The 11048-nt window shown below is 39.3% G+C and overlaps 1 protein-coding gene across 1 annotated transcript; it reads right to left on the bottom strand.

The window, feature by feature from the left end:
• Positions 1-47: 47 nt before the first annotated feature.
• Positions 48-10574, bottom strand: LOC119599218 (peroxiredoxin-4-like). Its single transcript, XM_037948959.1, is given in 8 exon segments — positions 48-1013; positions 1627-1792; positions 2138-2162; positions 2165-2234; positions 2691-2814; positions 4023-4044; positions 4471-4524; positions 10323-10574. Coding segments are annotated over 8 exon segments (675 nt in total). The 5' UTR covers positions 10483-10574; the 3' UTR covers positions 48-959.
• Positions 10575-11048: the final 474 nt, after the last annotated feature.

The raw sequence follows: 11048 nt of genomic DNA, 5'->3' as shown, positions 1-11048 counted from the left end.
GGATAATAAAACCAGTTCCCCCCACAAGGAAAAAAATAAACCACTTGTATCCTGTTTTAATCAATTATTGACAAATCATTAATAAGTCTTCCCCTGTCAGTGCTGGCGACGATGTTAACATCTACAACAGACACGTGTGAACTACCTGTTGTGGGGTGCTGTGCGGAATTGTGAAATACCAGTTACAACAGAGATTACGGTTAGTTTCACAATCTGGACAAGTTTAGTCATTATCATTCGTTTTATGGTACATCAAAAGGGTTATGAACCATGGTGATTACACTGCATTGTAGTAATGGAGAAAAATGATGTTATACACACTACAATGAAACTGAAATGGCAAAATGTGTATAACTTTCATTTCTGTAGGATTGGCATAATCTTTATTTCTTTTAAGGATTGGAATGTTTAACAAAACCAATATGGAATCATAAGGCTTGGCTTTCTTTGAGATTTTTACTAGTTTAATTGCACTAGGAATGTAAAAAATCAAACCAGCTTGCTGTTGAACACACAAAAATATCTATGAAAAAATAAAGCTTTATTTCTTTTTTTAATCCAAAAATTCGAGTACCTGTATGCAAAAACATCACCAGTCATAAAACCCAGATATATCAACAAAATCATCAAAAACAATCAAATGAAAAAAAAACAACAACAGATCACTTTAGCATCAAACTTCATGACATACATACTTCCACTTTTCCCAATCACCGGGTTTTGTACATCCTCAAAAATGCGTCTAATGAACACTCTTAAGAAGCGATCATCACCACCGTAACCAAATCCACTTGATTTCGCATGGAACTGGAGGAACCCATTGCTCTCTCGACCCCTATCCCTCGGATTCCTTTTCCTCATCTTGCTCTCAAGTTTCTCCCTATTTCTTCAAGGCTTCCCTTTGCTCCTCCTTCCATCGCAAGCGTGTTTTGCAACCCCACGCAACAGCTGGACTGGCCCTACTGGTTGGCTTTCTTGAAGTATTTGAGTTTCTCTTCTGGGTTGGGGATGATCTGGAGAAGAGAAATGAGGAATGGCAAGCTAGATATATATATATGGAAGAGGTGAGAAGGGAGATGATGGTGGAGAAACATGGGGAAAGTAAAACAGACGGACAGGAGGAGGGAGACGGAAATGGTGATAGACAGATTAATATTGCAGCATTGTAAATGAGGGCTATGTGAGAGGTGACTATAAAGATAACATGTACCTCTGATAAAAACCACCCTCCCAGCAATAACTAAAAAAGAAAAAGAAAAAAACACCTAAAAGAGAAAAGAGATGAAATAAGAAAGAGAGAGAAAAAAAAAAATAATGAAATAAGAAAAAAGGAAACAGAAAATGAAAGAAAAAAAGACAGTAGTGGAGTCTATTCACCCAGTACTGTTTACAATCATCGGTATCCTTTATAAATGCCTATCCATCAATACCACACATGCATTCACACACTTCAGATAAATATATCAACAAACTAATGGTTAAACAATGTGTGAATGGACCAAATGATGGAAGCAGGCAAAAAAAAAAAAAAAAAAAGACAGACAGACAGACAGACACATCACTGCACCACAAAAATCCAAAGGACAAACCAAAAATTCGGACCAACAAACAGACGAAACCACCCACCGTGTCATCCCCAGGCTTCCATCCAGCTGGGCAGACTTCCCCATGCTGGTCTGTGAACTGGAAGGCCTGAACCAGACGAAGGGTCTCGTCCACAGACCGGCCCACAGGGAGGTCGTTCATGGTGATCTGTCTCAGTACTCCCTTGTCATCAATGATGAACAGGCCCCTGGGGAGAGATGGTTGAGCATTGGATATCAATTATAATGGTTCAAATTGTTATTTCCATAACAAAGAGTATAATGATTAATATTGTTGGTTATAGTGAAGAGGCCCATAGTTTATATTAAATTTAATAATTTTTTTTTATATAAAACAAAAATATAGAAAACTGGTACATAATTATGTCCTACTACTACTACTACTACTACTACTACTAAAAAAAAGAATAAAAATAAATAAATAAATAAATCAATCGATCATACTCAAAATTTACAGAAATAACTTCTAGTTGAAAAGGGAATTACAGATCTAAAAGTGCGTCAAAAGGAACAACATGGGAAATGACCCGTACCTGAGGGCAATGCCTTGTCCCCTAGTAAACCGAATCCTGGAATTTTGTGGGTGATGTCAGAGAGCAGAGGGATCTTGAGCTTTCCCAGGCCACCATCCTGCAGGGGAAAGAATCTGCATAAGGCACAGGAGTAGGGATGAAGAGGCAAGTGGGTGAAGAGATTTTGGGCTTTTCACATATGACACAATGGCGATGACTTCAGTGATGCCGTATCCTAATGATAACTCCCCAAACAAAAGTGAAAAATTAATAAAAAATAAACAAATAGAAAAGGGGGTGGATTACAGTCTTTAAAGAAAAGTGCATGTCATGGTGTTTTTTTAAATACACTCCGCCAGGCAACAGAAATCCCCGAGCGTGATAAACTCTGGCGGTTTCTGGCAACGGCCAGACACTGGATGCAGGAGTCTTACAACAAGCCCAAATGGTCCCCCATCCACAATACCATAACAACAAAAATATAAAAATAATAATAATTAAAAATAAAATTAAATTATTATTTTTAATATTGTTAATATTATCATTATTATTATTGGTGTGTTGCCGTGCATACTGGTCTACCCCACAGACCAAGTGGTTTGTTATGATGCTCATACACGTGACCTGGCAGTGATGGGCTAAAAATCTTAATGATGCTTGTGCAAAATCTGTGGGATCTCCTTGTGCCCTTTGCCTTGCTTCAACAATGCATTTATCATGTGTTTGGGAGTGAAAAAATGGTGTGGACATCCATACACTTTCTTGATCACTATGAATCCATGCAGGTGAAGGTGCTCCCTGACCTTGTATATTAATGAATGACTATAAAATTGTTTCTTTACATTCAAAGCAAAGAGAGAGAAAAAAAAGGCTCCCTGTTGTGCAAACATACTAGGTCTTAGTATTATCAACTCAAATATATAGGGTTCACCTAATAAAGGTCAAATTCGGAAAAAAAAAAATACAAATTGGTGCTAAAGCTACCCAAGTAAAAAAAGTGAAGGGAAGGCCCCTAATTTGGTCAAAATTAACCCAAATTTCCCCCAAAGGGAAACTTTTCCGGAAGGGTTAAAAGGAGTCGAGGAAACCACAACCCCTCTTTTTTTTCAAAACCCCCTTTTCAAAAAAATCTTAACCAAATTTTTTTTCCCAAAAAAAATTTTTGGTACTGCCCAGAAAAAGGAAAGGTTTTTAAAAAAAAAAACCCAAGGGATAATTAAAATTTTGGCACCAAAATTTCAAAAAAAATTTTGGAAGGGAGGAAAGGTGGGAAAGGAAAGGTTAGAGGAAAGAATTTTTAATGGAGGGCGGAGAGGAGGGAAAAGGAGAGGGAGCAAGGGAACCCCCGGAGGGAAAAAGGGAAGGGGGCCCCGGGGAAAAGGCGAGGGGGAAAAAGGGAAAAGAAAAGGAGGGAAAAGGGAAGAGAGAAATAGAAAGAAAAGGGAGGGAAAGAAAGAGAGAGAGAGAAAAGGAGAATAGATGAGAGACAGAGAAAAGGGAAAAAAGGGGGAGAAAAAAGGAGAAAGGAGAGAGGAGAAAAGGAGAAAGAGAGAAGAGAGACAGGAAAAGGAGGGGAAAAAGGGGAGAAAGAAAAAAGGGAGGAGGAAAGAGAGAAAAAAGGGGGAGAAAAAGGGAGAGGAGAGAGAAAAAAGGAGGGGAGAGAAAAGGGGAGAAAAAAGGAAAAGGGGGGAAGAGAGAGAGAAAGAGAGGGGAAAAGAGAGAGAGAGGAGAGAGAGGAGAGGAGATAAGGGGGAAGAGAGAGAGAGAGAGAAAAAACAAGAGAGAGAGAGAGAAGCAGGGGCAGGCCTATATACTCTCACAATTTTTTGAAATGTTGGGAAATTAAATATGTTACAGAGATTAGAAAACCCTTAGAGCAGTTTGTTTATAACCCCTTTCTTTTTACTTTCCCATTTCACAGAAGTACACTGTGAAAATAAATAAAACACTTATGTTTTTCACTTTAAAAAATTTACACATGATTTTTAAAAAATTTTCCCTTTTTCCTTTTTAAACTCCAGTATAGATTTTTTGATAAGAAAACACTGTTATAAATGCAGATATGTACAGGAAGCTCATAATAAGACCAAAAAAAGTAATGGTAGTGGTAATGGTGGTGGTGATAATGATAATGATAATGTATAATGATAATGATAATGAAAATGATGAAAAATTAAAATGAAATAAAATAGACATGAAACGTGAAAAAAAGAACTTTTAAAAGGGAAAACTTTCTGATCTAAATTTATATCTACATCTTTCAACAATATTTTTAAAACCTACAAGTCCAACGGGGTAGAAGAAGAAGAAGGTTTTTTCCCCCGGTACCCCTCAGTTTGAGCTCTGGGAAAAACCTCTCCGCCCGTTTGACCGCGGTCCCTTTCCCCACTCTGGGGCCGGTCTGCTGACTGAAAGATAAAGAAAACACCTGTGATTTGGTGTAAATACATTGCAACAAATCAGTAGTAGTATGAGAAAGAGGATAATAAAAATTTTATGACATCAAAAATTGTCTTTAAACCCCTTAAATTTTTAAAAAACTATTGAGGGAGATTTGATATTCTAAATCAAAGACAATTATGCAAAAAAATGACTCGTTTGTTGTAAATATAACTGGTCAAATTAACGAGTATGTAGATATTAAACCAACCTTGCTACTTTTATTTCTTGTTTCTTTGGTTCCCCAGTACATAAAGGCGGGAACCCTTTTTTTGTCCGCCACTCCTGGGAATCCACAAACTTTACCTTATGAACCAAAAAATATCCTAAACCTGTGCATTCTCTGCTTGGCATTTGTTGCAGCATACTATCTTCTTTTCTGACATTATTCTTTTCATTTATCGGTGTGTTTTTTTCACTTTCCTTTACGACAGTGTTATTATATATACCACATCTTGGTGTGGAAATTATGCAAATGTTTATCAAATTATTTCATTTTTCCCCAAATTTAAATTTCAAACTTCATTTTAAAAAAAAGGGAAACATCCCCAAAATCTAAACAAAGGAATTTACTGCTGACAGCAAAGCTTTTTAACCCCAAAATTACAGTAGGGCATCATCTTTTCAAAAAATAAATCAAGCCCATTTTGGACAAAAAGGATTTTGGGCCCTTTTTGCAGCCCTAATTGCTCCTAGTTGTGCACCCTAAACAGTTTTTCACTTGTATGGCTCTGTTAACAGGAGCTACTGCTCCATAAATGTAGGATTTTAGGCTTATTTTAGCCTCAATTACTGGAGAACTGAGTGTGCTGCAGGTAAATGTTCACAAAATGGGAAAAATACAGGCTCCCTATTCTTCATTTTTTTCATTCAAGTTGTTGACTGTGCACATACCCCAGTGCATGAATTGCTCCCACACAAGTAAATCCTGTCACAAGTAATTTAAACCCACAGGATTGAGGTGATGTGACCATCACATGAGGGAGGAGGAGGAGAAAAGTCAAGGGCCAGGTAACAGGAAAGTGCCATCATGAGAAAATTATCTAGAGGGCCAAGGTGACAGAGTATCTCACTGTAAGCACACAAAGTTCTTGGAGGAACATTAAAAAATTCATGAGCATTTGGGAAAGGGGGCTCTAAACATCTTTTTCCTTTGGGTAAATGAAGGGGGAATGAAACTTTGTGGTTTATAACGGGAACGGGGGGTTTTAAAGGGGAAAAAAATATTTCCATGTCATGACCCTTATTCCTCCTCCCAGACTGGGGCCCATAGGGTGTGTTACAAAAAATGAATAATAAAATATCAAAAGCTAACAATTACCATAATTTTATTTATTGTTATTGCACAGGGAGTTAGACTACCGGGGAGATATGGATTTGGGAAAATTTAAACAGATTTGGGAAAAAATGGTTTTAAAAAGAAAAAATGTTTAAAAAAAAGGGGAGGAAAGCAGGGAAATCCTTTACTTGCCAAAAACTAAGTCCCCAACTCCACATTACAAACTTTACTCAACAATCTAAATTGCCATGACAGGGGATGCCTTTTGGGCACTGCCTGCAAAGGGGTTCAGGGAAAGGGCCCTTTGCCCCTTTCAATACCCCCAGCAAACTTTTTGTGTTCACAGCGGGATAGAGTAAACCCTCAGGAGCAGGGAAGGGGGGCTTAGGTTTGTAAAGCGGGTTTTCTGAAAATTTTTTTCTTTTTTTTGTAGCTTTTACTGTTTGCCCCCAAAAAAAAAAAATTTTTCTTGTACTGACAATTAAAAACTATAATTTTTTTATCCTAAACGGAATATCATTTGCCCTAGCTTATTGCATCCATACTGTAAAGAAGGGTTAGCAGTATGGACGCACTAAGCTAGGGCAAATTGAAGATGACTTTCTGGTAGAGGACAAAAAGTTGTAGTCGGTAGCACAAGAAATAATCTGCAGACATGAATGGTAACTCCACAAATAAAGGGAAAAATTGTGGAAAGCACCGCTCATAGCCCAAGTTCACTCAGTGTTCCTGTTTTTCATCTGTATCCTGCCATGCATCCTGAGGTGAATGCAATGTTTCCCTGGGGGGTGTTGGGGGTTATCAACCCTCTCCTTGGGCACGCCCAGTCACGGCAAATTAGATTGTTTAATTAATTTTGTCACATGTAGTTGGGAACTTAGTCCCTGGCAGGTACATCTGTACTGTAAAGAAAAAAATTTCCCCAAAGAAATAACGTACAGGGGTTTTTCGGGAGGGCTGGGCCTACAAATTACACACTTAAAGTCACAAGTAAGCCCACAGATTCAACAGGTTATTGCATACTATTACTGGAGGATACCTACTTAAAGTGACAATATGAGTGGCAATTAGATACCCCAGGATCAAGTGGTAATTGATACCTCCACGCCTGCTGGTTCTCCAGCAAAAGGCAAAGAAAACTACACTATGTACCAAATAATCTGTAAAAGGGCCCGTTTTTTTTTTTATTATAGAAAGGAAAATAGTTTCAAAAAAAATATAAAGGGGGTAAGCCCCCTTTAAATCAATTTTAAATCATTAATTTCCCCCAAAAGTAAGGGGAAACTTTACTCCATCCACCAGATGCCAAGATCCCGACTTAAATAAATGACTGAATGAATCCTAACCCTAAAGGCGCTAACTACCACAAGGATTATTCGTTATCAAGAGCTATGCATCCTCCTGCGACAAAGCCCCAAAACCAGGCTATCATGTGAACCCAAAAATCCTCCTAACCCTCCCTACCTTCTATTTATTCCCTACAAAGGGGGGGAAACCACCCTATAAATCCATCCTTTATTAGCCCTTTGTGCCAACATATAGAAAACGTGACATTGAGAAATGGGTCTGTGATGGTATTGTAGACTTAGTCTCCAAGCAGTGATATTTTCATTATTTCCCGGTACACATGAGGCCTCAGCAGCTGTACCTGTGTTGTTTGTGACTATTTCTCATCCTCTGAGTTAGCGGAGTCCACTTCCCTCTATCTCTGCGCTGCTCTTGGTAACTTTAACCCCACAGCAAAGTTTGTGGAATTGAAGAAGTGCCCTATGCCCTCAAGGCGGAAAATATATATAAATATGTATTTCCCGGAGTAGCAAAAAACGGTTTTAATGGTTTTTGAAAAGCAAAAAAACCCATTACAAAAATGTAAGTAAAACAGTGATTACCTCTGGTAATGGAATATTTTTTTTTAAGGGCCAAAAAAAATCCCAAAAAACAACAGCGAGTCATTCGTATGTGCGTGTGGAAAAATTAGTATGTCGGCTATATATATTTTCCCAAAAATTTCATTATTTATATTTCATACCTTTGACGTTAAAATTCCTTATTATTACCCTTTTATCAATATAATTTTTGGTTTTCCCATTGGGAAATTTTTAAACATTTTATGTACCAAAAAATGGCGTGATTTTTTTCCCCCGACCGTCTGTTGGCCCCAAAGGGCCCCGGGTATTTTACATTCCCGTGAAAAAATGGCCCCCGGTGAAAGACGAAAATTCCCGTACCCAAAAAACCGGTTTTTAAATTTGACACAGGGAAATTTTAAAAACCTGAACAAATTTATTGGAAACCCTGAAATTTTGTTTTCAAATCTGGGGAGTCACGGTGTACAAGCGATACACGCCAAAGTAAAAAAAGGGGATGAACCGTGGCGGCTTTAAATGCAACTTGCACAAATTTTTTAAAGTCCCAAAAAAAATCTTTTGAGTGAAAAAAAAAAAACCAAAAAAAAATTAATTTTCAGCAGTAATTTTTTAAAAACCATGGCTACCAATAGCCCCCCTGGCTACAAATTTGTTTTTTTGTAAATATTTACTTGGTGAATGTTTTACCCCATCAATTTGTAAAAAACGAAATTATAGGTATTAGTGGGCAAAACGTATGTGGCTGGGGCGTCCTTTTTTTTTTCCCCCGATGCACAATTTTTGGTGTGAAAAAATTTTGGAAAAAAAAAATTGGTTTGGGCCGGGAAAAGGGGGTTTAAATAGACGAGTCAAAATTTGAAAAAGAAAAAACAACCCAAAGGGAGGATCATCGATGGGGAGTGGGGATTTGGGAGTTGTGTCGGGGGAAAAAAAAGAATATTTGCAGGGGGGGTTTTTTAAAAAAAATGACTCCCCCAAACACTACTGCAAATCATAAAAGAAAAAAAACATGAAAAGTCAATTAAAATTTTGGGGTTGGGGAAGGGTTATGATTGCCCTTTAGGAAAGAAAGGGTTTTAACACTTGGGGAAATTTTAAACATAAATAAAAATTTTTTGACCCCCCCGACACCCGGGGCCCACACCCCAAACCCCCCGAACAAACTGGAGGGGCAATAAAGGAGAAGGTGCCACATTTCAGGAAAGGGGGCCCATTTTGGGGGTCCTGGCCAAAGCGGCCCCTTCCGCTGCAGTATCCAAGGCCCCAACGGATGCAGCCTTTTCTCCCATTTTTGGGGTCCGCCTTTCCTCCCTAAAAAAAGGTAAATTTCCCTTGGGGTCCAGGGGGCTAAACGTGAATAAATTTTGCCTAGGGGAAAAACCCCAAAAGGGGGGGCCCGGGGGGGGGGCCCCCCGTAGGTAAAAACCCCCAAAGGGGGGGTCCGGGAAACAGAGCCCCCGATAGGAAATACCCCAATGGGGGGGGCCCGGGGCCCTGCCCCCGAAAAAAAGGGGGAAAACCCCAATGGGGGGTTTCCCGGGGGGAGAGGGGCCCCCATAGGTAAATACCCCAAAGGGGGGTCCCGGGGGGAGAGGGCCCCCCCCCAGGTAAAACCCCCCAAAGGGGGGTCCGGGGGGATGCCCCCCCTAGGGAAAAACCCCAAAGGGGGGGGCCAAAGGGGGGGAAACCCCTATAGGGTGTTAGGTAAGGGTTGCTTGGTTAAACGGTTTTTTATACACTTTGTATAAAAAAATTTGGGTTCACAGCTTGATAAAGATTGGGGTTTTTTTTGTAGATTTTTTTGAAAACATATGAAGGGGCCCGTTAAAACTTTTTAGAAGATGCTTTCCCAAACCCAGTTTTTTTTTTTAAAAGGGCGTTTTGGGCTGCATTTTTCAAGATTGGGGGGCGGTTTCCCCTAAAGTTTTTTTTGGGGTGATTTTTAAAGTTTTTTTTCACTGTATTATGCAGTAAATTTCATTATCTTTACTGATTAAGAAAGTTTTACCCCATAAATTTTCCCCGATTATTTATGCCCCCCCCTACATGGGAATTATCAAAACAAATTTTTTGGGTGGAATATGGGGGTTCCCCCAACCAAAAATGGCATACACCGTATTTTACCTATAAAAATCACGATTTTCGTCAAAAAAAACTCGGGGACCCCCAAAATACATTTTTGAAAAAAATTACCCTCAAAGGGGTTGGGCCCTTAGGATTGGTGGGCGAAAGGGAAAAACAGCTTCGTAAACCCTTAAAAAATTTAGAACATTTAAAGGTTTTACTTTTAAAATCGTAAACCATTAACAAATTTAGAACGCTTAAGGTTGTACTTTCAAATAAGGGGGAAAAAAACATTTTCCTTCAAAAAACTTACATCACATTGCCTATCTTTCGTGTTTAAATTAACCTGATTTTTTAAGGGGAAATCATCACCCAAAATTAGCAAGTACTTGGAAGTGGGAAACGAAAAAATGGAAGCGAGAAAAAAATTGAATAAAACCCAAAAGACAGGAATGAAAAGCAGGTCAGACACGTAAAAATAAGTGAATTATATAAATTAGTAGTGAAACTTCAGGCCAACTTTGCGAATTAGTGGCTAAAAGGGAGAGATATTTACTCATGGCTTTGGTCCACTGCAGGCTGTGTCCCGAAGCCCTGCCTTCTGTATTTGGGTAAACTGCACCGCCCGCGAACGTGTGGCACTGCTCTTCCGGCGCTGCGCCCATCACGCCCGCACTCAGGCACATCGCCGCCGCCAAAACCGCCCGCAGATCCATCGCGAAGAGGCTTAAACAGCGAGGTTTCGTGGAGGAAATTCGGGCTTTGAGCTTCTGTTTTGGTTCAGCTGGACAGGGGCCCGGGGGGGGGTGGAGATTGGGCCCCGGGGGGATTGGCTGACCCCCGGGCCCCTCGGGGGTCGTTTATTGGCCGGGGTAGCGGGGGGGCGTCGCTTATTGGGCAAAAGTTTGCTTGTTTGGTGAAAGGATTTGGGCTGGTTTTTTTTTTTTTGGTCCGGGAAACTTTGACGGTGGCTTTGCTCTGTTTCACGGAATTATACGAGTCTTGTTGCTTTTCAGATAAACTTGTGATTATACACATAACTACAATTTATACCTAATAATCTTTATGTGTCTCTTTATAGGCATGGCAATCTGATGTTGTTGACATCTGATACCATCTAAAGTCTCGGCCGAACATTTAAGTTACGTGTATTGTCTACAAAAGGATAAACAATTGAAAAAATCAAAATCATTACAGTCAATAAAGACTTCACATTGCCAGCATATTAAAATGTGTTTTTAATGAATACTTTTAATGAAGGAATATTCTTTTGACTAACCTA

Source organism: Penaeus monodon, chromosome 42, assembly GCF_015228065.2.
Source record: "Penaeus monodon isolate SGIC_2016 chromosome 42, NSTDA_Pmon_1, whole genome shotgun sequence".
Classification (NCBI taxonomy): Eukaryota; Metazoa; Arthropoda; class Malacostraca; order Decapoda; family Penaeidae; genus Penaeus; species Penaeus monodon.
Note: the sequence above shows the minus strand (reverse complement) of the source record. Positions and strands in the feature narration are given on the sequence as shown.